A 26,346-nucleotide genomic window follows, 5' to 3' on the forward strand; every position below is an offset into this window, starting at 1 on the left:
CCACTTTTCCACTTCATGGTGTGTGTGTGTAGGAGTGGTTGGGATAGCAGAGTTGCGCCCAGTGCCTACATACTTTTTGCTACAAGTTGTCCCTTTTTCCCTATCTCAGTAAGTTAGAAGGTGTGCATTTCTTCTTGACAAGTGCAAACAAAAGACAAGTATTACCTACAAACATATTCATCTGAAAGAAGAAATATGTGATCAGATTGAAATAGTGTTCAAATTTAAAATGTATAAGATACAAGCTGTTTACAACAATGCAATTTATTTTGCAGCTTTTTGTCTCCTATATCATTAGATATCTTCTTAATAGTAAAATATGACAGAATTCTTTTTTCAAAATAAAATCATATAAAAGTTCTGGGCAATAAATCAAGTAGGAACTTTAAAAAAATTTAAAAGTGTATGATTTGAATGCCACATCTGCATCCTGAATTCCACTTTCATTAGAAGTCAAACTGGTCAATTTGAAACTACTATAGTGGTTTGCAAGGTATGGGTTACAACAGATGGGCTTCCATTTTAGGTGACAGTTTTTAAAAAAAAAAAATAAGGCACAATTTTATTAAAAGAATATCCCAGTACAGAAAATGGGAATAAGGGAAGTTAATCAATGAAAGTCTTTCAGTTCTAATTAGTGCAAAATTGCATATTGTCTTCAGCAATCTTTTATTCTAATCTCATTCATGATCAAAAGGACAGTTGCCAGCTTCTATTCCTTTGACTGGAAGTACAGGGAGAACAAGGTGAGAAATACGGCTCCACACCCCACTCAACTTATCACTATCCATCTCCTGATGTGATCTTATGGTGCCAGAGCGAATAAACTGCTGCCACAGGAAGTCCCGGACTTTTTCTTCCAACTCTGGGAGAGGAGTGTCTGGCTCCAGTGATGAATCCTCCAGTAATACAGTGAACACTAGTGCCACGTTCTTGTATGCAGCATTTTCGTGATCACAGTACTTGTAAAGGATGAGCAAGGAGCCAGGAGGCAATGTTTCTAAACGATCTAATACTGCTGCACGATGTTCAGTCTCGAATCCTGAGCTTAGTTGTTCATCTATATGGAGTTTGGCAGTACTGGAATCATATTGGGCTTGAGATGGACCATGGATCAACAACCAACTGGAATTGAGGGCAGCAGCATAGGTTTGTGCTAGACCACTACCTAAACATAGTAAAGTGCTTTTGGCATCTTGGGCTGCAGTAAGGATGATCGTAGCGGGTTCATCAGGATGAGATTTGTTGAGATGATTTGTCAGCATTTTTCCACTTCTTAACCAGAAGTTGTGATTCTGTTCAGGAAAATCTTCCTGGAGTCTTTTAAATTCATCCTGAAAAATCTGAAGTGCTGATCTGGATTCTGAAGTCTGTGTTCCGCAGAATTGATTGGCACATAGAGCAACACCAATAGCAATAAGAATGATAACAGCTGCACCGACTGCAATAGAAATAAAAACACACCATGACACCAGTGATGCAACAAATAGACAACACAATTCCCTATAGGAATTATTATTAAGGCTGGATGGAAAGAATTATATTTTAAAACGTGTAGACTAGTATCTCAGTTCATTACAAAGTAATGAAATAGGACTGGTCATCTTTCGAAATAGAACTTTTTACATGGTAAGAAAGACCCAGTAATTTTTTTTTTTTTAAACTTGAACATAAAACCTACAGTTGCCACATAATGCCAGTGAAAGTTGGTATCTAATGTCCATTATGTGCATAGTTGCCAACATTGAGAAAAAAAAATTAGGGACACTTTTTTTGGCTGTAGGCGGAGTCAGCCTATAATTAGGGGGCGGGGCATGCGTTAGTAGGCGTGGCATATAAAAAAGGAAAAATGCGGCGCGCGAAGCGCGCCGCGCAAAAAAATGGGCGTGGTTTACGTGAAATAGTGGGCGTGGCTTACATGGGCGTGGCTAAATGGGGTGTGGTTAGAGTCTGAGGTGAATGAGGGATGCAGAGGGAAAGGGGGGTAGAGGGATGGAGGGAAAGCAGACCCAGACCCTACACCATAATAGCAATGTGTATTCCAGAGTTTAACAATCAGCAGATAAAGATACTCCAAACACCTGGTGTTAGCGCTTCAATCATCCCGGCACCATGGTTGTTATGGTGTCAGGATGATTGAAGCGCATTATTACTATTATTACATTGTAATATAAATAATGAAATCATTCAACTCACCATAATGCAGAATCAGTGGGACCCCTGAGCGTGTCACCTGCCACGTCGCCTGCCACCAGTTGCCATCAGGTTCCCCCAGCAGAGTCTGTCCTTACATAAGGTGCCCCCAGCAGAGGGGGGAGAAGGGGGTGCAGGTATGTTGGTGACACAGGGGGGAGGGGGGAATCAGGTATGGTGGTGACACAGGGGGGGAGAGGGGGGTGCAGGTATGTTGGTGACACAGGGGGGAGGGGGGAATCAGGTATGGTGGTGACACAGGGGGGAGGGGGGAATCAGGTATGGTGGTGACACAGGGGGGAGAGGGGGGTGCAGGTATGTTGATGACACAGGGGGGAGGGGGGAATCAGGTATGGTGGTGACACAGGGGGGAGAGGTGGGTGCAGGTATGTTGGTGACACAGGGGGGAGGGGGGAATCAGGTATGGTGGTGACACGGGGGGGAGAGGGGGGTGCAGGTATGTTGGTGACACAGGGGGGAGGGGGGGAATCAGGTATGGTGGTGACACAGGGGGGAGAGGGGGGTGCAGGTATGGTGGTGACACAGGGGGGGAGAGGGGGGTGCAGGTATGTTGGTGACACAGGGGGGAGGGGGGAATCAGGTATGGTGGTGACACAGGGGGGAGAGGGGGGTGCAGGTATGTTGGTGACACAGGGGGGAGGGGGGGAATCAGGTATGGTGGTGACACAGGGGGGAGAGGGGGGTGCAGGTATGGTGGAGACACAGGGGGGAGGGGGGAATCAGGTATGGTGGTGACACAGGGGGGAGAGGGGGGTGCAGGTATGTTGGTGACACAGGGGGGAGGGGGGAATCAGGTATGGTGGTAACACAGGGGGGAGAGGGGTGCAGGTATGGTGGTGACACAGGGGGGAGGGGGGAATCAGGTATGGTGGTGACACGGGGGGAGAGGGGTGCAGGTATGGTGGTGACACAGGGGGGAGGGGGAATCAGGTATGGTGGTGACACGGGGGGAGAGGGGTGCAGGTATGGTGGTGACACAGGGGGGAGGGGGAATCAGGTATGGTGGTGACACGGGGGGGAGAGGGGTGCAGGTATGGTGGTGACATGGTGTGCAAGAGGGGAGCCAGGACCATCAATGTCCCCAGCCAGCGGAGCCCCAGTCCATCCATGCTGGACCTCAGCCTTTGAGAAGTGTACTGCAGGGAAAGCTCCAAGCCTCCCATACACTGAGTACACCCCCTCCCCCTATCTCTCTTCTCCCCCACTACACTGACAGGCCACTACTCTCAGTGTCAGACAACTCCTGAACAGCCAGATGAAAGCCTCCCTTCTTCCCTCCCGTCACTCCCACTATTCCCTGAGCTCCGTTGGACACAGGGGGGGGGAAGGGTGATGGCAGTGGAGGCTGATCACGTCTTCCTTGTGTGCAGTGTAGAGCGGGGAGGGGTTGCCAATCCCTCCAACCAATAGGCTTCAGTGTACAATAGAATTTTCTATTTGTACACTGAAGAGAGAAGCGGATTGGCTGCCCCTCTCCCCTGCACTGAACACAAGGGGAACATTGTGACTGACTCGTGGAGGCAACGGCGGCCATTTTTGTGGAGCCGTTGCCGTTTTTTACAAAAACACTCACGATTTTCTCGGGACAAACCCCAAAAATTCGGGAAAACACCCGGGACAAAATTAAATCGGGACAAGGGTCCCAAAATCGGGATTGTCCCGGGAAAATCGGGACTGTTGGCAACTATGTATGTGGGCGGAGTTAGGCCCCTTTCACATGGGCAGTCAGGTTTGCCTGTGTATTTTTCAAAGGGACCCGACCCACATTCTCCTCTACGAGTAGGTAGATGTAAACTGACTTTTGTCCATTTACACCCAGCTGCCTACGATCCAGCAAAAACAAAACAGAAGGAGGATCTGTTCCTCATCTGTCTGCCAGATCAGATCAGATGGCAATCGGGTGTAAACAGATAGCCGATGCGTTTACATTTGACTGTCCATAGAGGAGAGCGAGCTGTGTCCATTCTGCATAAGCGGAGTAGACATGAACATGTTATCCACCTGCTCAGCGGGGGATCAGCGGACAAATCCCCTGTTGAGCAAGCAAATTGCGTCCAGAGTACTGTAGTGCAAGCAGCACAGCCTACATGAGAGTGGCAGCTCTGCTCTGAATTAAAACATAGTGTGTCAACAATGCTGCACTATCTAAGGAAGGTGCATTAGGTGGACTTTACTGGCAGCTTCAAAAGGTATTTGAGGGACTTTTTTGTGGTTAAAGTGGCTGTAAACCCTCACATATACCCAGTGAAGTGAACAGCCTCAGATGATACACAGAGATGAAACAAATCTCCCTACATAAGTTTTACATTAATAGCTGCTGTCTTCAGCTGTATATACTGTTTAGAAGGTGCACATTGTGTTAGAATTTTCTCTTCCTGTTCCAGCAAGGGGAGGGGAGTCTTGTCATACACTGTGAGACAGCTGATTGGAGGAAAGGCACACCCCCCCCCACATAGGCAGAGACTTCAAAACTGTGCTGTGAATTGACCAGCTGTCTGCTAATCTATTTATAGCACCTGCTTGGACACAAATTTCAGGCTGATTTTATCATGTGTCAGAGAACTTGTCAGAAGTTATCATGCTAATAACAGAAGAACGGAGCAGGAGAAAGCCACAGGATTTAGGGCTTTGGAGAGAGATGAGAAAACACTAGCTATATGTGCCCAGCTCAAATTTCATGAATCAGGTTTACATCCCCTTCAAAGTAAAACTACAAAGTGAAAATTCACTTATAATTAAGTGCTGCAGCACATTTTTCTTTTTTGAGTCCATAGTTATAATTTATTATCATTTTACTGTATCATTAGCAACTATTACTAGCAAGATAACTGAAATTAAAATATAATCTGAACAAACATATACTTTTACCTCGTGTCCACAGATTCTCCACCACTGCATGCTCCATCCCCTCTGGCAACGCACTCTGCCTCGCCGCCTCCCGCAACACATTCATCTCCGCTCCCGCTGGCAACATATTCTTCTCCGGCAACACACACATTTCCGCCTCCTCCAACAATGTGCTCATCTCTGCCTCCTCTGACAGCACACCCTCCTTCATAAACACATTCTGCTTCACCTCCTGTGGCAACAGACACTTCCCTGACTCCTCCGGCAACATGTTCATCTCCGCCTCCTCCAGAAACGCACTCTTCCTCGTCTCCTCTAGAAATGCACTGATCTCTGCCTCCTCTACCAATGTGCTTTGCTTCACTTCATCCGGAAAAGCACTTTGCGCCACCTTCTCTGGAAACGCACTCATCTCTGCCTCCTCTAGAATCTCTGTCTCCTCTGACAATGCGCTTTGCTTTGCCTCCTCTGGCAACGCACTCTTCCCTGCTTCCTCTGGCAATGCACTCTTTTCTGTCTCCTCTAGCAACGCTCTAATTTCAGCTTCCTTTGGCAATGCACTCTTCTCTGCCTTCCCCAGAAACGCATGCATCTCCACCTCCCCCGGCAATGCGCTCTTTGCCGCCTCCCCCGGCAACGCACTCTTTTTCACTGCGCTCTGCTGCTCCACACTTAGCTCCAAGTCTATCCCTGTGTCCTCCTTTGGCTCCTTTAGGTCTTCCCTCAAATGATCTACTGTAGACTTCTCCTGATTTCGTTCCAACCTCATCTGTTGTCTCTTCTTTTCTTCTTTGGAAGTGTCACTGTCTTTGAATTCTGCATTGATGCTTGATTCTGAAGGGACATTTTCGCTGTCCACAATTTGAGATTTTTTGTTTTGTTGTTCTTGGTCAGACATACTGAAAGATTAATGTGTCACAGCTGAGAATCCTATGTGGATTTGTTTCTGAACTGAGTTAGTGGCTTCATTAGATGTTCGATTCGAGCTTAGTGATTATTCTTAATGTTATTCGCATTTAAACGTATCTTTTTTCCAAAAAATTTTGATTACATTACTCAAAGGCACTTTCTGGAGGTTGTGTTTATTCTACAAGTTCCAAGAAGAACTTAAAAGGTTTAGGTTCTGTATGGTTTCTCCGATCTGGGTGATCCTCATGTGAGTAAAATCAATCATACACCGATCAATATCTGTTAGGGAAAACAATGAAAACGTCATGTGAGGCAATGTAGTGATAAGAATTAATGATTAGTTTACTGCAGTGTTTCTCAACCTTTTTCCAGTTGGGGTGCCCTTAAAAAGTATTTTCAGTCCTGAGGCTCGCCAGTCCAAGGCTTGGTTTACGTTACTGTGTGTCGCGGAACACGCGCAAAATCGCACTCGTTCCTGACACACAGACAAATGCTCTGCTCTTTAGGGGTGTCATTAATTCTTAATGGTACCCCACACATTGGAAAACGTGGGGTGCTTTTGGTGCAGTGCAATTTAAAAAAAAAAAAAAAAAGGTTGGGGACTTCTTTCCCTGCATTTTTGTGGGTAGGGAAGCCCATTGAAATGAATGGTCTGCCCTACATGCAGCATGCAGCCACAAAAATGTGAACCAAGGGCTTGTTCACATGTCAGGTTGGGTGGGCGATAAAACCACATGCTTGAGCTGTTTTTACCACCCCCAGCTTCTCCCCCTTTAGCTGCAGAGGCAGCAGCAGGGGGTGTACACATACTGTGGCTGCAGCTGGGGGTATACCCAGGGTGAATGGGGCTGTACTGCATTTACAGGCTTAAAAAACAGGCGAGGAGGGTTTGTTTGTGATAGCAGCAAGGGCTGCTGCTCCTCTGAAAAGCAATCCATGCACATATCGCTTTTCAGAGGCATTTGACAGGCGGTAAAGAGGCATTATGTTGCCTCCTCACCACCTGTTTTAAGCCCGTAAATGCAGCATTACTACACCGCAACCGTGCAATGCACACAGTTGCGGGGTAGTTGCAGTGCAGCCCCCTTCACCCTGGGTATACCTCCAACTGCAGCCACAGCATGTGTACACCCCCAGCTGCTGCCTCTACAGCTAAAGGGGGAGAAGTTGAGGGTGGTAAAAACAGCTCAAGCATGTGGTTTTACTGCCGCTCCAACCTGACATGTGAATAAGCCCTTGGTTCACATCTGTGTGGCTGTGTGCTCCGTGTAGGGCAGACCATTCATTTCAATGGGTTTCCCTACCCACAAAAATGCAGGGAAAGAAGTCCCTGACCTTTTTTGTTTTTTTAAATTGCACTGCACCAAAAGCACCCCACGTTTTCCAATGTGTGGGGTACCATTAAGAATTAAGGACACTCCTAAAGAGCAGAGAATTTGTCTGTGTCAGGAACGAGCACAATTTTGCGCACGTTACGCGACACACAGTAACGTGGACCAAGCCTTGGACTGGGGTGCCTCAAGAAAATCCTTTTTAAGGGCGATTTTTATCTTCAGATTTACCAAACCATGTAGTGCAAGGGCCTGCCTGATTGCATACAAATGGAAACTCTTAAGGTTTGACTTAAGAGATATTTTATTTATTTATTTCAGGTACTTCTATCGCCGTCAATTTACGCAGCGCTTTACATATATATTATACATTCACATCAGTCCCTATACCCTCAAGGAGCTTACAATCTAAGGTCCCTAACTCACATTCATACCTATACTAGGGACTATTTAGACAGGAGCCAATTAACCTACCAGCATGTCTTTAGAGTGTGGGAGGAAACCGGAGTACCAGGAGGAAACCCACGCAGGCACAGGGAGAACATGCAAACTCCAGGCAGGTAGTGTCGTGGTCGGGATTCGAACCAGCGACCCTTCTTACTGCTAGGCGAGAGTGCTACCCACTAGATTATATATATATATATATATATATATATATATATATATATATATATATATAGTATATGGTTCTGGTAAATCTGAAGATCTCAGAAAACCTAATCATGTATATGGGGCCTTAAGCTGAATATACACTATACAATTTGCTGTAGATTATTTTCCTTCAGATTTACCAAAAACATAATATGTGGTCAAACCTTAAGAGTTTAAATTTGTATGCAATCAGGCAGGCCTCTGCACTACATGGTTTTGGTGAATCTAAAGGAAATCAGATAACAAAGTTGTATAGTGTGTATGGGGTCTTAAGCTGGGAATAAACAGATCAAAATTTGGCTGATTTAACAGGAACCTACCGAAATTGGATCTTTGGGCTTCCCTCCCTGTTCAACAGAAATCATTAGACTGACCTCTAAATTCATCAACATGTGGCGCCAAATCTTAAAATAATTCAATATATGCGAGTAATTCATTAATAAATGTGAAAACAACATATAAATATAAACATAACCTTTTCAATGCCGGTGTTAATAAAAGAAGTGAGCAATTGTGAAAAAAAAAAAAAGTTTTAAAAATCCCAAAAGAATGTGAGAAAACCATACGAGGTCAATATAAAATCTGTTCACCGTTCATATGACTCCAGAAGACTGTGCATCCACTACCCAGTGACACTGTTTAGGGAGCCTCATACCAGATGCTGTGGACCATTGGGATACAAATGGCCAAATACGCTTATTAATATCCTTTGATCACTATCCTCCAAATGTACACCATGTTCCCAGCTGGATTTCTCCACCGATAAATACAGATACTGTATGCCTTCTGGAACATTGTCACACATCATCGGCTCTGATGTCAGGTTACTTTTTGCACATCATTTTGCACAGGAAGTTGGAATGTGGGGACACTTGTGGAATCATTTGGAATGTGGATTACATTTTGACCTCTTATGGTTTTCTCACACATTCTTTTGAGACTTATTTCACAATTGCTCACTTCTTTTATTAACCACTTCAGCCCCCGAAAGATTTACCCCCTTAATGACCAGGCCGTTTTTTGTGATACGGCACTGCATTACTTTAACTGACAATTGCGCGGTCGTGCAACGTTGTACCCACGTCCTTTTTTTCCCACAAATAGAGCTTTCTTTTGGTGGTATTTGATCATCTCTGCAGTTTTTAATTTTTGCGCTATAAACAAAAAAAAAAAAAAAAGACCCAACAATTTTGAAAAAAAAAAAAAAAAACGATATTTTTTACATTCTGCTATAATACATATCCAAAAAAAAGATAAAAAAAATGTCTTCATCAATTTAGGCCAATATGTATTCTGCTACATGTTTTTGGTAAAAAAAATCCCAATAAGCGTATATTGATTGGTTTGTGCAAAAGTTATAGCGTCTACAAAATAGGGGATAGATTTAGGGACTTTAAATTTTTTTTATTGTTTTTACTGGTAATGGTAGTGATCTGCAATTTTTAGCGGGACTGAAACATTGCGGCAGACAAATCTGACCTTAAGTGTCACTTTTTGGGGACCAGTGACAGCAATAGTGATCCGTGCTAAAAAAGTGCACTGATCACTGTATAAATGACACTGGAAGGGAAGGGGTTAACACTAGGGCAGATCAAAGGGTTAACTGTATTTCCTTAGCATGTTCTAACTGTGTGGGGGATGGGCTCACTGGGACAACACAGAGATCCCTGTTCCTGATTACTAGGAACAGACGATCTCAGAGTTGTCCCCTGTCAGAACAGGGATCTGCCTAGTTTACATAGGCAGATCTCCGTTCTGTCTTTCTGTGGAGCGATGGCGGGTGGCCCGCAGACATAGAGTTTGCGGGACACACGCGACCAACAGTACCTCATGCATGAAACAACGTACAGGTACGTTGTTTTGTGCAATAGAGCCACCCTGCCGAAGTATATGCGGTGGGCGATCTTTAGGTGGGAAACACAGGCATTGAAAAAGTTCTCCGTATATTTATATACTGTTTTCACATTTATTAGTGGATTACTCAAATATCTTGAACATTTTTAGAATTTAGTGCCGCTTTTTGATGAATTTAGAGGTCAGTCTTTGTCCATCAACAAAAGGTGAGCTCACATCCAAAAGGATTATTGAAGGTGTAGGATTTCATTATTGTTGGAAAATACATGGTGATGTGGACACTTAAAGGGGTTGTAAACCCTTGTGTATTTTCATCTTAATGCATCCTATGCATTAACCACTTGACAACTGGGCACTTAAACCCCCTTCCTAACCAGACCAATTTTCAGCTTTCGGTGCTCTCACATTTTGAATGACAATTACTCAGTCATGCAACACTGTACCCATATGAAATTTTCGTCCTTTTGTTCACACAAATAGAGCTTTCTTTTGGTGGTATTTGATCACCTCTGGGTTTTTTATTTTCTGTGCTATAAATGAAAAAAGGACCGAAAATTTTGTAAAAAAATTAATTTTTCTTCATTTCTATTATAAAATTTTGCAAATAAGTAATTTTTCTTCATAAATTTGGGCCAAAATTTATACTGCTACATATCTTTGGTAAAAATAACCCAAATTAGTGGATATTATTTAGTCTGTGTGAAAGTTATAGAGTCTACAAGCTATGGTGCCAATCACTAAAAATTGATCACATCTGATCACACCTGATGTACTGTGGCCTATCTCATTTCTTGAGACCCTAACAAGCCAGGAAATACCCACAAAATGACCCCTTTTTGGAAAGTAGACATTCCAAGGTATTTAGTAAGAGGCATGGTGAGTTTTTTGAAGTTATTTTTTCCCCACAATTCTTTGCAAAATGAAGATGTTTTTTATTTTTATTTTTTTTCACACCAAATTGTCATCATAACAGGTTATTTCTCTCACATGGCATTTACATTACACAAATGACACCCCAAAATATATTCTGCTACTCCTCCCAAGTATGGCGATACCACATGTGTGAGACTTTTACACAACCTGGCCACATAAAGAGGCCCAACATTGTAGTAGCACATTCAGGCGTTCTAGGAGCATAAATTACACATCTAATCTCTCAACCACCTATTACACTTTTGAAGGCCCTGGAGCACCAGGACAATGGAAATGCCCATAAAGTGACCCCATTTTGGAAAGCAAACACCCCAACGTATAATCTATGAGGCATAATGAGTCTTTTGAATGGATCATTTTTTTCCAGAAATTTTTGGAAAATGTGGAAAAAAATGAAAATGTATTTTTTTTTTTTTTTTTTTTTTTTTTTTTTTTTTTTTACACAAAGTTGTCCATTTCTAAGATATTTCCAACACATAGCATGTACATAGCAAAAATGACACCCCAAAATATATTCTGCTACTCCTCCTGAGTATGGCGATACCACATGTGTGAGACTTTTACACAGCCTGGCCACAGAGGCCCAACATTGAAGTATCACATTCAGGCGTTCTAGGAGCATAAATTACACATCTAATTTCCTTACAATCTATCACATTTTTGAAGGCCCTTCATATTTTTAACACATAGCATGAACATATCAAGAATTACACCCTAAAATACATTCTGCTGAGCAAAGGGTAAACAAAAGATTACCTGTATTTTTAGTAGTGCAGTTGTCCACAGAAGGAGAGCCCTGATCCAGGCAGCAGGCAGGGATGTGGTTAGCGACAGTGAATGGAATAGTCCAGGCAGCAGACAAGAATATTGTCCATAGTCAGTACAGGCAGGGATACTGTCCTTATACAGTCCAGGGTCAGTGCAAGTAGAGACATTGCCACCAGTGCCAAAATATTGGTCCTGGTAGTAAGCAGGAACATGGTCCAAATAGCAGGCCAGGAAAGAATGGGGACAGGGGTAGAGGCTTCTCCCACCCAAATCTCTTCGAAGCCTCCAAGTCTCCAGACCCTAAATCTGGGAATGAGAAAACTAAAAAATTAGTTTTCTTCATCCAGAAAAACATTTCTGGAGCCCCTCACATATGTGAGACCCCTGTGTTCCCACAAGCATAGCAGGGTAAATGATCAGTCCAAGAGGCAGGCAAAAAACGTGGTCAAACAGTCCAGGGTCAGTTCCAGAGCAGGCAGAGGTAGGTACAATTTAGCATTAGGCAGAAGCTTGGTCGTATAACAGGCCAGGGTCAGTTCCGGAGAAGGCAGAGGTATGTTTATCGTTAGGTAGAAGCTTGGTCGTATAACAGGCCAGGGTCAGTTCCGGAGAAGGCAGAGGTAGGTACAGTTTTAGTGTTAGGCAGAAGCTTGGTCGTATAACAGGCCAGGGTCGGTTCCAGACAAGGCTGAGGTAAGTCAGGTTCAGTGCAGTGGCATAAGGGGTGTGGAGGAAAATGACAGAAAATGAGAATTACGTCTTCCATACTTCCCTAATAATGTAGAGAAGTATGGTAACGGCGGAAACATTCACCTATACAGAGGCCTGATTGGGGAAGGACAATCGGGACAATAATACGTGGTGTCTCTTCTAATTCCTCTTCTGGAGCACACCCGGCATTTCTTCTGACGTCTGTGGCCCGTTTCACGGGGGGGGGGGGGGATTTTGTCAGGAAAGTGGCGTTCGTGGAGTCTGCTCACGGAATCAGAGCGAATATTTTCTGGTGGGCTTTCAGGGTACAAAAGGGAGGAGATTACTTGTTCCTGGTATTGCAGATAGGATACGGGGGTCTCAGTAGATTTTTGGTAAATAACATAAGTGTTATACATGGCCAAGCTGAAAAAATAAATGGACACTTTTTTATACCAATGACGGGATTTTCTTGTGGGAAGGTAGGGTTCAATCATCATCGTTGAAGTCCACTCCCCCCATAAACAAATTATCAAATTATCATAAAACACAAGCCGGTTTCTGGACTGGGCCGTTTCTTCTTGGGACTTCCACGTAGGTGTCATTATGGATTGTCGTGACCATGTGGACATTTCGTCTGTCCCTCCACTTGACAGCCAATAGCTCCTGGTTCCGCAAAGACACCGTATCCCCTCTGCGTATCCTTTCATTGACCAGTTTTTGCAGGAAGCCTTTTCTATTGGTTCTTACGGTACCACATGCTGGGGTGTCCCTCCGGTGAAGATTGCGGAAGAGGGGCAAGCTAGTATAAAAATTATCCACATAAAGGTGGTACCCCTTTCCAAAGAGTGGATAAACAAGCTCCCAGACAACTTTGCCCCTGGTTCCAATATATTCTAGACATTCAGGTGGAAGCAGTTGGGTGTCCTTCCCTTCGTACACCTTCGTAAATGTACCCCGTGGCTCGGTCGCAAAGTTTATACATTTTAACCCCATATCGGGCCCTTTTGCTGGGGATAAACTGTTTGATGCCAAGCCTGCCTGTAAATTTTACAAGGGACTCATCAACAGAAATATTCTGGTCGGGGGTATATAGCTGGGGAAATTTTTCAGAGAAATAATTCAGGAGTGGCCGAATTTTGAATCATTTGTCAAAGGCTGGGTCAGTTCGGGGAGGGCACTGGGTGTTGTCATTGTAGTGGAGGAAGCGCAAAATCATAAGGTATCTTGATCTTGGCATTATCGAAGAGAAGAGTGGCATGTGGTGGATGGGGTTAGTTGACCAATATGAGTACATTTCGTTTTTATTTTGTGAGACCCATTGTAAAAGTTAGGCCTAAGAAAATTTTAAATTCCGCTATGGTAAGCTCTCTCCATAGGAACGGGCATAACTAGAACCAGGGTTGCTTACTATGTACTGCTGTGCATAGAGATTGCACTGGGCCACAAAGGACGATAGTAAGTCTTCGGTGAAAATCAAATAAAAAAAATCAAGCATGACAAAATCATCGCTCTTCACCTGGACACCTGGCTGGGCGGTAAAAGTGGGGATATTTGCTGCTCCGGAATTAGGGGGAAGCTACAGGGGGTTTTGAAGGGCATAGGGAAGGCTGGCATGGCCTCTATCCCTTTGGGGCTGAGATGACATCCTACTGGTGCATGGCCTTTGTTGCAGTGGCTCTTCGCTTGAGGTGGACGGCACTGCCCTCGAGGTGGTAGTAGGCTGCTGCTCCACGCCAGAACGCCTTCTTTTCGCGGGCACACGTTCTGATTCTGTATCAGACCCGCTGCTTGTCACGGGTTCATAGGCTGAATCCGAATTGGACAGAGAATCAGAGAGCTCCCCGCTGCTCTCATCGGTCATGCTGAGACGCTGGTAGGCCTCCTCGGCCGTAAATAATTTTTTTGCCATACTGGTAGCTGGTGAGGTTGATGTGGCGCAGATGAGCACTGATGGGCACAGGTGGCTCTGGCTGCACTGGTGTGGCTCTGGTGGGCACAGAGGTGGCTCTGGTGGGCACAGGCGGCACTGATGTGGTACTGCAGTGGTGCAGATGAGCACAGGTGGCACTGGTGTGGCACTGGTGTGGCTCTGGTGGCACAGAGGGCACTGATATATAGTAAAAGACTCACAGTTTGGCACCGTAAAGCTCTCCTCTCCTCTCACGCTGCATCGGTGTGAGGAGAGGAGAGCGATGAACTTCTCATGACCCTGCTGCACAACCTTTGTTGACATTTGTGATCGCTCCGTCATTGGACGGCGCGATCACATGGTAAAGGGCCGCTGTCATTGGCCCTTTACCGCGATCCGTGTTGCGCCGGGTCCAGTGAACCCGGCGAACACGGATGTTTGCCCTACCTTAACCACTTGAAGAGCAAGACTTTTCTGGCACGTATGAATCAGTATTTTTTGCTAGAAAATTACTTTAACCTATATATATATATATATATATATATATATATATATATATATATATATATATATATATATATATATATATATATATATATATACACACACACATACACACACACTCCAAGGCCATAGAGGCGATCTGGGTTCTGTTGGCCTCTGTGACCAGCCGCACCGTCGGATCATTTCTCGAATAGGACGGTGAAAACAGTAAGCCCGAGAAACACCGGCGAGTGACGTCCTCTCCTGACACTTCTGAAAGCAATCCAGCAGCTAATGAGCACTTTCATGAGAAAGCCAGCCGCCAGCTTATAAAAAAAAAAAAAAGGGTTATGGCAAATTACTTCAACCATAACCCCGGTATACCACTTGGAAACCACAACGTATATATACGTATTGTGGTCGGCAAGTGGTTAAAAGGTGATTTTTATAATTTAAGGCAAAAAGAAGCACGCAAAATCAGTAAACCACAGCAAATGTCAGCAAACTAAAAATATGATTGGTTGTTGTAGGTTACTGCACCTTATAATTCAGATTTTCTCTTTTGAGCCATTATATAACAATAAAACTGATCTAATTTCAACTATAACAGACATCACATTGTAGTGTGTGGTTATGTGCCCTGGATGTCAGTGATATGTGACTTTTCTCCCCTTTTCTCCAACATGTAGCACACTCTGAGGGTCATAGTCTTTGAAAGGCTAAGTTCATCTGTGTATATGTACATGATTTTTCAGGTAAAAATTTTCTTTTTTTTTTTTTTTTTTTTTTTATAGGAGCCTGCAAAGCACTGTACCTGCAATCAGCAGATCATGGGTGCAATGTCAGGCTCCAGCACAGTCTTCCTCCAGCTTTGTGCCCCAATCGCTGTATGAGTTGTCTGTTACAAAGCTACAGGAAGCCACAATGATCTATGGGCGTGCTGATCAGCGTGCTTGCAATTTATTGATACTAGAAGTCCGTCTGCTGCAGTGGCACATTCTCTGTGAATGAATGACAAGGCAGAACCCCGCCCGCTTCTGGGGGGGGGGGGGGGGATTGTAGCTTAACAGTAACATGTTACACCCTAAATATGGGTGTAACATGTGACATATTGTTAGCAAAGGTGAACCAATCCTCTATCTTTTTCTGCATACTTTAAAATACAACTCTGATATCTATATGGGTTAGTGATCTCCCAGTTGAAACATAAAGGTGACAGTGGTTAATGAAGATCTAAACCCAATCACTAAAATCTTCACAGCCGGGTGCGCAAATCACGCTGTGTGTCCGGAATGGCCAGGCAATCTTCTGGTACCTATGACGTGTCCCAGAAGATTGCAGGGAGGGGGAGAGGAGAACTTCCGCTCAAGGCACAGTGTCGCTGCGAGCGGAAGTGGGAGCTGGGTACCTGTCAAAACTAGGTATCCGCCCGAACCCCCCCCCCCAAAAAAATGACATGCCAAATGGCATGTCAGGATATCAACTTTTGGGTGGAACTCCGCTTTAACCCTTTCATGACTAAGCCTACAGTATTTTTGAAATTTGGTGTTTACAAGTTAAAATCCATATTTTTTGCTAGAAAATTACTTAGAACCCCCAAACATTATACATATTTTTTTTAACAGAGAATCTAGAGAATAAAATGGAGATTGTTGCAATATTTTATATCACACGGTATTTGTGCAGCGGTGTTTTAAACGTAAATTTTTGGAAAAGGGACACTTTCATGAATTTTAAAAAATCCAAACGGTAAAGTTACCCCAATTTTTTTTTATAATGTGAAAGATGATGTTACGCCGAGTAAATAGATACCAAACATGTCACGCTTTCTAATTGCACGCACTCGTGGAATGGCAACAAACTACGGTACCTATGAATTTCCATAGGCGACGCTTTAAATTTTTTTTACGGTTACCAGGTTAGAGTTACAGAGGAGGTCTAGTGCTAGAACTATTGCCCTCGCTCTGACGATCGCGGCAATACCTCACATGTGTGATTTGAACACCGTTTACATATGCGGGCGCAACTTCCGTATGGGTTTTCTTCGCTGCGCGAGCTCGCGGGGACAGAGGGCGCTTTAAAAAAATTTTTTTTTTTTTTTTATTTATTTTTATACTTATGAATTGTGTTTAAAAAATTATTATTTTTTTTTTTTTAACTTTTATTGCTGTCACAAGGCATGTAAACATGCCTTGTGACAGTAATAGGTGGTGACAGGTACTCTTTATGGAGGGATCAGGGTTCTAAAAGACCCCTGATCCCTCCTTTACACTTCAAAGTATTCAGATCGCCGAAAACGGCGATTCTGAATACTGAGTATTTTTTTAAAACCGGCGCCATTGGCAGCCGAGTAAACGGGAAGTGATGTCATGACGTCGCTTCCGCGTTTACAATTAGAAGGCTGGAACGAAGCCATTCATGGCTTCGTTCCAGCCTGCCCCCAGCCGCCGGAGGCAGCCGATTGGACACCGGGCCTCCCGATCGCACGGGAGGCCCGGTAAGAGCGGCGGGAGGGGGGGGGGGATGTCGCCTCCCGCTCCTCCGGTATAACAGCCGAGCGGCTTTTAGCTGCATCGGTTGTTATACACGGATAGCCGATCGCCCGCTCTAAACAACGGTACCGTGATAATGCCTGCAGCTGCGGGCATCATCCCGGTATAACCCCGGAAAGCCGAGTACGCACATCTGCGTACGGTTGGCGGGAAGGGGTTAAATATCTTAATGTTATTACAAAAGTTGCTTTGAGTTGTTTTAAATCTGCAGCATTCATTCATACCTATGATACTGCTATAAAGATCTTTGTTAAGGCATTTCCTATTATGGGGTGACAACTGTCTGATAAATGTGCTCCTGTGCTGTCAACCTGTGACTTTCAGCCCAGTTGAAAACACAAACACTTGTGCTGACACACATTGCTCAGACACGGCCCACTGTGGTTTATTACTGGAAGCCAGTCCAGAGCAATAATCTACAGCCAATGTATGTAGAAAAGGATGAAAATACATGTAAAACCATACTCTATTCTATAGTACACAATGCTTTCGCAAACTAAAGGTCATCTAGCTAAGATTTAGATCTATTTTAAAGTCTAGGTGAACTTTCAGTTCAAATTGGCCAATTATAGTCACAAAGTAAGAAAAAGTGTACAAAGTCTTAGGCTGGATTCACACCTATGCAGTTTTAGTGCTTTTTGCATTTTGCAGATCTGCACTACAGTCCATTTAACATGGTTTCCTATGGAACACGTTCTGTAGAGCAAATCTGCAAAATGCAAAAAGCACAAAAAATGCATAGGTGTGAATCCAGCCTTACAGCTCATTTTCTTTAGAAAGCAGCCACTGAAATTTGGACTGAAAAGTTCAGCTGGACTAAAAAGTAGATCTAAACCTAGCTAGATGACCTTTAGTCTGAGCAGAAAATTCTGATTCCTGCTAGCTAAGTCAGACCTTAGAACAGGGGTAGGCAACCTCGGCCCTCCAGCTCTGGCGAAACATCAAATCCCATCATGCCTCTTCCTCTAGGAGTCATGCATGTCTCTTGCAATGTCTCATGGGACTTGTAGTTTCACCACAGCTGGAGGGCCGAGGTTGCCTACCCCTGCCTTAGAGTGTCACTAACCCACATCATAAAGAACTATCAATAAATGGTGTATTACATGCTGTTCATACTCAGTCACTATGAGATTCATTTTCTGTATTCTGCAAAAAACCTGATTGATCCTGCTGCTCTCTATCACCACCTTCTGTTCATGTCCCCAATTCAGCTAGGGATTTTGCAGCTGTGGTGGCAACTCTGCACATGCTCAGTTTTCAGTGAGTTTCTATGCTGATGAAGTCAAAGATCACCGGACACAGTGTCACCATCTCACACCCAATTTAAACCTCTAATTGCCAGAATACCATGCCGCAATCACATGCAGTGCGTGGCAATCATGAGTTTAAATTAGGTGAGGCAGCAGCCAAAAGGTGTACAAATGCTGCAGCAGGAATTAAACCCCCTGCTGCTTTGGTGGGTGCTACCGCCTGCCAGTCGTGACCCAGTCAAGTAAATGGGGCCACTCTGCAAGTGTACTGCAGCCGCTGTACTGCACAAGGTTTCATGGCATTTACAGAGTGGTCTCATTTACTTGAATGGGTCATGTTTGGCAGGTGCTACACCCACCAACCATGACAAGGCATATAACTCTTGCTGCGACATGTGAACACCCCTGGCCACTACCGCTAAAGGGGGTTCGGTTGGGGCGGTAAAAACACCACCCCCCAATCTAAAAATGTAAATGAACCCTTATTGTTCTGAGCCCCCTATAATGCTGCTGGGTTAGCTGTGCTTTGCCATAGACTTCTATTATATCCTGCAGGTGTGGTGCACTTTCTAAAAGCACACCAAAACTCCTGCATTCAGGATGGGACAGGAGCCAGTGCTACAGAGGCAGCATCAGCTTATGTGGCTCTTGCTCCCTACTACAGCTTAAACTTTACAAGTAGTCCCTCAGCATTGCACTCTGTTTGAAGCTCTGGAATGGTGGTTTAGCAAGCCCAGACCGTGATCTACCAGTCACCTGTCTGCGATCTACTAGTTGCTGACCCCCACTCTACACCCTTTCAAAAGTGCAGATCATGTTAACCACTTGTTTAATTTTTTTCATGTTAACCACTTGCCGCAAAATCACGTACCTGTATGTCAATTGGCTTCAAGTGGTTGTACTTTACGTTTTGTTTTCTTTTTTATTCAATAAAGTGTATTTTTTTTTTCAAATAAATTGCGTTTCAAAGACCGCTGCGCAAATAGAGTGACATAAAATATATCAACGACCACCATTTTATTCTCTAGGATCTCTGCTAAAAAAATATATATATAATGTTTGGGGTTCTAAATAATTTTCTAGCAAAAAATACTGATTCTAACTTGTAAGCAACAAATGTCAGAAAAAAGCCTGGTCTTCAATTGGATAAAGATGTTTCTTTGTCTGTCAGCAGCAGAGAAGAGGCTGCAGTTACACTGTGTGAGAGCTGATTGGAGGAAAGGGACACACCCCCCTTCACATAGGCAGAGGAACGAGGTAACATGCAGAGCTGTATTGTGAATAGACAAGCTCTGTGCTTATCTCCCTTCCCTACACAATTTTTAGCTCACGTTATCTCATGTATCAGAAAACCTGTCAGAAGTGATTCATGCTGATAACAGAGGAAGAAGCACCAGAGAGAAACCACACTTAGAGCTTTGAGGAGAGACACGTAAACACTACAGATATATGTGCTTTGCTCAAATTCCACGACTGGGGTTTACAACCCCTTTAAAATAATTACAGTGCCATCATTCACATACAGAAATAGAAGGGACAATGTAAATTAAACAGTGTGTGTTTAGTATCACTTTAACGCTGCAATCATTAAAGCTCATACTTCCTGATGATTGTAGATCGCCATCTGCACCACGGGTTCCTCTTTGCTTAACCACTTCAGCCCCGGACCATTTGGCTGCCAAATGACCAGGCCACTTTTTGCGATTCGGCACTGCGTCGCTTTAACTGACAATTGCGCGGTCGTGCGATGTGGCTCCCAAACAAAATTGATGTCCTTTTTTTCCCACAAATAGAGCTTTCTTTTGGTGGTATTTGATCACCTCTGCATTTTTTATTTTTTGCGCTATAAACAAAAATAGATGGACAATTTTGCAAAAAAAGCAATAATTTTTACTTTTTGCTATAATAAATATCCCCAAAAAATATACAAAAAAACTATTTTTTTCTCCGTTTAGGCCGATACGTATTCTACATATTTTTGGTAAAAAATAAATAAATAAAATCGCAATAAGCGTTTATTGATTGGTTTGCGCAAAAGTTATAGCGTCTACAAAGTGTGTTTACACTGGCATCTCCCCGGTCTTCAGCTCCGTGACACGTTCGCGGGTGCCCGGCGGACATAGAGTCCCGCAGGCACGGAGTTCGCGGCAGGCGCATGCATTCTGCCGACGTATATCTACAGGAGGCGGTCGGCAAGCGGTTAAATGCTCGGATAGTCCCAGAAGCCATACCAAAAGAAGGGGAAGAGCAGCGGGGAGTTCAAATTCCTGGAGCCTTACACTGGTTGCGTGGACACTGACAGCTCATCACCCACAGAGGGTGGGGGGTCAGAGGGCAGTGAAGGTATAGAGTGTGTTAGTTCAGCTTTTATTTTTTCCTGAAAAGGTGAACTTATACTTTTAAGCAGCAAAGTAAGATCCGTGACTGGACAAGAACCAGGCAAGTAGCTGACAGATTATGACTGGCCTCTATTTTTACTCTACTCTAATGAACTTCTATTGCACACTCCCAAATCTGGTGGCGTAATGCACATTTGAAAAGTACATCACTGTGCTTTAGAAATGTGTACAATCCTGGCTTCGCCTCTACAGCAAAAGGTCACTAATAATATTAGTAAATAGATATTTTCTACTCAGTGATATGGAACTGACTATTATACCATTTATCAGGAAAACGGGTTAAAGTTTATAGGTCGCTCTCCAACCGGTACGATGAGCCACACTGTGTGAATCATCACATTACTTGTCTTTTTACCATTTCAAATCATACACAGGCAGCCCAGTAAAGTCCCACGTGTGGCCTGTTCTGAAAGATTGGGACATTATGCACCTAAATGAAGTTTAGGGGAGAATCGCAGACAAACAGCAAAACACAAAGCCTGCCTGGGAAATGATACTCATGTTGCAAAAACATGAAAACAAAGTGATTCAAATGTAAACCTCTCCTCTATACATTACTGTGATTAAAGCTATATTAAACCCAAATGCAAACATTTATTATATTGCAGCTTACCAATGTAATGTGATATCTGCATTCATTTTCTTTTTTAGGCTTTTTTTTCTTCTCTACTTTCAGCAAGTCTGTTTTTCAACAGAACAAGCTTTTCAGGGGAATGCATCAGTTACAGAGATGGGACAAACCATTTAACACTAACAGGGGTGCATACAATGATGAACTTTTATGTAAAACCTTTATCCCAAAAAGGAAAAAAAGCTGGCATTTGCGGTTTTAATTTGTTAGTGTATTTAAATCTACTAGTACATATAACACTGCCCCCCCCCCCCCCCCCCGACTGACAATGCTGATGTCCAAAGGTGCCCCCTGTGCTCCTTCATCCAAAGTGGGGGCACTCTAATACAGGAGGGGTGTCAAATCACCAGGTGAAAACAGAGGGAAAAAAAGTCCAAGAAAATTAAACAGATGCAGCAATCACATCTAATAAGCATGATATTACATTCTCAGATACTTCCAGTAAGGAATTTGTACATTTTCTAGATTTGGAGATTTTTGTGAATGGGGTTAATCTCCACACACGCACACATTTCAAGGACACTGACCAGAATGGTTACATGAGTGGACACCATCCTAAATTTAAATTAAATTGCATCCCAAAAGGACAGATGATGCAAATAAAAAGAAACTGCGATTCGGCGCAGGACTTTGATAAAGAAACCGAAACCCTGGTAGAAAAATGTATTGAAAAAGGGTACAAAATAGAAATATTAGTAAGGGTTAGGGAACAAGTTAAAAACATAGAAGGGAAGAATTACTGGAGACAAAACACAGGGAAGAGATAAACTATGAAATGTATTTTAGTACTTATTTCAATAAACAATACAGACCGGTAGAAAAGGTCATATTAAAATATTGGCCCATACTAGAAAAAGGGCCCAATACTACCAAAAATACTTCCCGAAAGGCCACAATGTATTTATAGAAGACCATCTACCCTCAGGAATAAATTGGTAAGAAATGTACCTGACCCCCCCAAAAAAGACAACTACCTTTCTAGATGTAGAAGGTTTTTTCAGTTGTGGTAGATGTCTAACATGTAGGACGTGCCACAGAAATAGGAAGATAACCAAATTCAAATCTAATAGCATGAGAAAAACATATATTATAAAAAAATGAATTTCTTGTGACAGCACATGTTACTTACCTCTCTTAGAATGTAGTTGTTGGCTACAATATATAGGAAGAACAACGAGGCAATTGAAAATTAGATTGAGGGAACATAATAATAATATTAAAAAAGGATTTTGACAACATAGTCTATGCAATAATTTTAGTATGTATCAGAACAGGGACCCTAAGCAACTCAAGTTCTGTGGCATAGACCACATTAAAATGGAGTTCCACCCAAAAGTGGAACTTCCGCTCATTGTACCCCCCCCCCCTCCGGTGCCAAATCTGGAACCTTTCGGGGGGGAGGGGGGACAGGATACTTGTCTTTTACAGGTATGCTTTCCCCACTTTCAGGAGCCTCAGCCACGGGTATTGACATCATGGCTGGGGCTCCCCCCCCCTCCCCCTGTCGCCGGGCCAGTAGGAGAGAGGAGCGGAGCCTCACGCATGCGCAGTAGGGTTCCCAACGTGGAGCCGAAAGGCTACACTGCCGGGTTCCCTTACTCGCAAGGGAGGCAGCATGCACCCGACAGCTGATGGAAACATTAGCTGCGGTACCAGCATCGCTGGACTCCAGGACAGGTAAGTGTCCGATTATTACAAGTCAGCAGCTGCAGTATGTGTAGCTGCTGGCTTTTAATTTTTGCAGTGGTGGGCGGACCTCTGCGTTAATAAACACTGAAGGGGAATCACATATGACAAAGGCTATATCCCAAAACACATCTAAGTGGATATACTAACTAGCCACCATGGCGCCTAGAGGGTTAAATGTTGAGATGGACGTTAGGTGTTTTATTTCAAATACCTAATGTAATCTTGACATCTAGTTTAACCACTTCCCGCCCGCCCTATAGCGGATTGACGTCCGGGAAGTGGTTCTGTTATCCTGACTGGGCGTCATATGACGTCCAGCAGGATAACATGCCGCCGCGCGTCCCCAGTGGGGGGCGCATCGCGGCGATCGGTGGAGCGGTGTGTCAGCCTGACACACCGCTCCACCGATCTTGGTAAAGAGGCGGAGGCTCTTTACCACGTGATCAGCCGTGTCCAATCACAGCTGATCACGCTGTCAATGGGAAGAGCCGTTGATCGGCTCTTCCTCACTCACGTCTGACAGACGCGAGTAGAGGAGAGCCGATTGGCGGCTCTCCTGGCAGGGGGAGTCTGCGCTGATTGTTTATCAGCGCAGCCAACCCTCAGATCACCACACTGGACCACCAGGGATCGCCACTAGGACCACCAGGGAAGGGGCAACATGTGGATGGCCAGGTATGTACCCCATGGCCATCCACATGTGCCCAATCTGTGCCAATCAGTGCCCACAAATGGGCACTGATTGGCACCATTATGTCCAAGATCTGCCCAGCAATGCCCCCAATGTTTTATCAGTGCCACCTGTCATTGCCCATCGGTGCCACCTGTCAGTGCCCATCAGTGCCACCCATAAGTACCCATCAGTGCCACCCATATGTACCAATCAATGACACCTACGAGTGCCCATCAGTGCCGCCTACGAGTGCCACCTATCAGTGCCCATCAGTGCCACCTCATCGGTGCCCATCAGTGCCACCGTATCAGTGCCCGTCAGTGCAGCCATATCAGTGCCCATCATTGAAGGAGAAAACGTACTTATTTACAAAAAATTTTAACAGAAACAAAGAAAAACTTGTTTTTTTTTTCGAAAATTTTCGGTCTTTTTTTATTTGTTGCGCAAAAAATAAAAACCGCAGAGGTGATCAAATACCACCAAAAGAAAGCTCTATTTGTGGGAACAAAATGACAAAAAATTTGTTTGGGTACAGTGATGAATGACCGCGCAATTGTCATTCAAATTGCGACAGCGCTGAAAGCTGAAAATTGGCCTGGGCGGGAAGGTGTCTAAGTGCCTGGTATTGAAGTGGATAATGAATACTGGCAATTTTGAAATTATAGTGTTCTATTGTTTATATTTTCCATGTAGAACCTCAAAAATAGCCCCCATAGAAATATTAGTCAGGACAGATATTTTAATATGAATTTGCAGGCTAATATATATAGAATTGATGGAGGTATTTATATCATATAGTTGGTGGAACATATGATATAGAATTCCCCAAATCAGCCACTAGAGGGCGATAGTATGAAGTGAGCTGCTATAGATTAGTATTTTAATGCATATTTTAACAAATAAAATTAACAAAGATTAACAAATGTCCCCATAGTGTAAACCTAGTTTAAAAAGGAACTGCAGTCTGCTCAAATAACTTGTAATAAAAACACTGAAACCTATACAAACAGTGGGGGTAGACTGTAGTTCTCACATTGTGCCTCGCTGTTGCGGGGCGGCTCTACAGTGTGCCGATGCTCCGGTTTTGCCTGTGTGAAAGGGCGGGTTGCAACACAGACAAAACCAGCTCTTCAACACAGCCACCCTCCAGCAGCAGCAATGCACAATCTCAGAACTATGGTCTCCCCTGCTGTTTGTATAGGTTTAAATTGTGCCTGTGAAATGGTATCTCCCATCAAGAGATACCTCCTACGATGTGCGCATGCGCCCTGGTTACGTCAGCCCAGCTGATCGGCAAATCAGCTGTTGTGCTGTTCCGTACATACCGGGCACTATTCATGGGGGCACTACTCGACAGAGTACAGGCACCAGAGCAGAGTAGATGGGTGACAGTCAGGAAGGGTAGAGGGGAAAGTGCCGGGCAGGCCGATCCTGGGCTGGAGCATCCCAATAAGTACGGCTAATCACAGGCAGCGAGACATTTCCTGATCTGTGCAGCTGCGGACCGGGAAATGTCTCACTGCCTGTGATTAGCCGTGTCGGCTTCCTAGGCGGGATCGGACAGGTGGGATCTGGAACAGGCCCGAGCCCATTTCTACTTGGAAGACATCTGTGACTTTATGTACAGATGTCTATGTAAGTCGCACCTGAACTTACGAAAAGCACTGCAGGAACAACTTTCTCAATCGATGTAACGACAACGGAGTCGCACTGATTTGACTGCGGACAACAGGGTGCGACTTGTCATGTGACCTGAAACTGTCAAATCGCACGACAAGCCGCAGCGATGTGACCCGGGGGCTGAATCCCCAATCATGTGTGAGGGAAATGTAAAATATAAAGGAACCAGGATTCTGGCTGGAACATGACAAGTACTGTAAATAAAGCTCCTTGTGTACAAAGCTCAGGACTACTCCATTAATAAATGATTTCCTTGTCTCCTGGGACAGCTTCAGAAAACAACAGAAGCTGAGAAACGAAACTGAAAGCTACTTTTCCTATCACCCCCCCATTAGAATACAACCTGTGCCTGTCCTCAGTGCAATCCTCCCTCTAATATCTCTACATTACAAGGACAGAACATGAAGCTGGGGACACTCACCTCAGCTGTAGAGAGGAGAGCTCTTCTCCTCCAACACTTCTCTGTCACAGCTCAGACTTCTCTCTTCCTTGTGCAGCACAATAATTCTTCCCCCGGAAATCTGACCCGCTATGGAAGGTTCTGCTTGGATCAATAGTACAGAGAATGCAGGGCGGGTCCAGCAGGGAGAACACTGCCACCTGCAGGTGACTATTCTGAGCCTCTCTACAGTGTGACTCCAACCATTTAGAACACTTTGCTTTTGATACATAATTAAATAAGTTGCTTTAAACTGTTGGGAGTTGTTTTAAGTACATAAGGGCTCATTTAGGCTTGCAAAGAAATTTGAGCACCCATTAACACCCCTAATGTGTTAACCACTTCAATACCGGGCACCCCCCCCTTCCTGCCCAGGACAATTTTGCTTTTTTTGCTAAACAAATAAAAATAGACCGAAAATATTGAAAAAAATTTCTTTGT

The 26,346-nt window shown here is 44.0% G+C and overlaps 1 protein-coding gene across 2 annotated transcripts; it reads right to left on the bottom strand.

The window, feature by feature from the left end:
• Positions 1-248: 248 nt before the first annotated feature.
• LOC141103576 (uncharacterized) lies at positions 249-26,043 on the bottom strand. Of its 2 annotated transcripts, XM_073593320.1 has the most exons (4): positions 25,888-25,979; positions 22,399-22,487; positions 5,083-6,249; positions 249-1,441 (listed from the first exon to the last, which is right to left on the bottom strand). In XM_073593320.1, the coding sequence occupies exons 3-4, from the start codon at positions 5,957-5,959 to the stop codon at positions 681-683; spliced, it is 1,638 nt and encodes a 545-aa protein (XP_073449421.1). In that variant the 5' UTR covers positions 5,960-6,249; positions 22,399-22,487; positions 25,888-25,979; the 3' UTR covers positions 249-680. The 2 variants fall into 2 exon arrangements, with proteins under 2 accessions (XP_073449421.1, XP_073449420.1); XM_073593319.1 differs by lacking the exon at positions 22,399-22,487 and having other exon boundaries at positions 25,888-26,043.
• Positions 26,044-26,346: the final 303 nt, after the last annotated feature.

Source organism: Aquarana catesbeiana, linkage group LG07, assembly GCF_042186555.1.
Source record: "Aquarana catesbeiana isolate 2022-GZ linkage group LG07, ASM4218655v1, whole genome shotgun sequence".
Taxonomy (NCBI): Eukaryota; Metazoa; Chordata; class Amphibia; order Anura; family Ranidae; genus Aquarana; species Aquarana catesbeiana.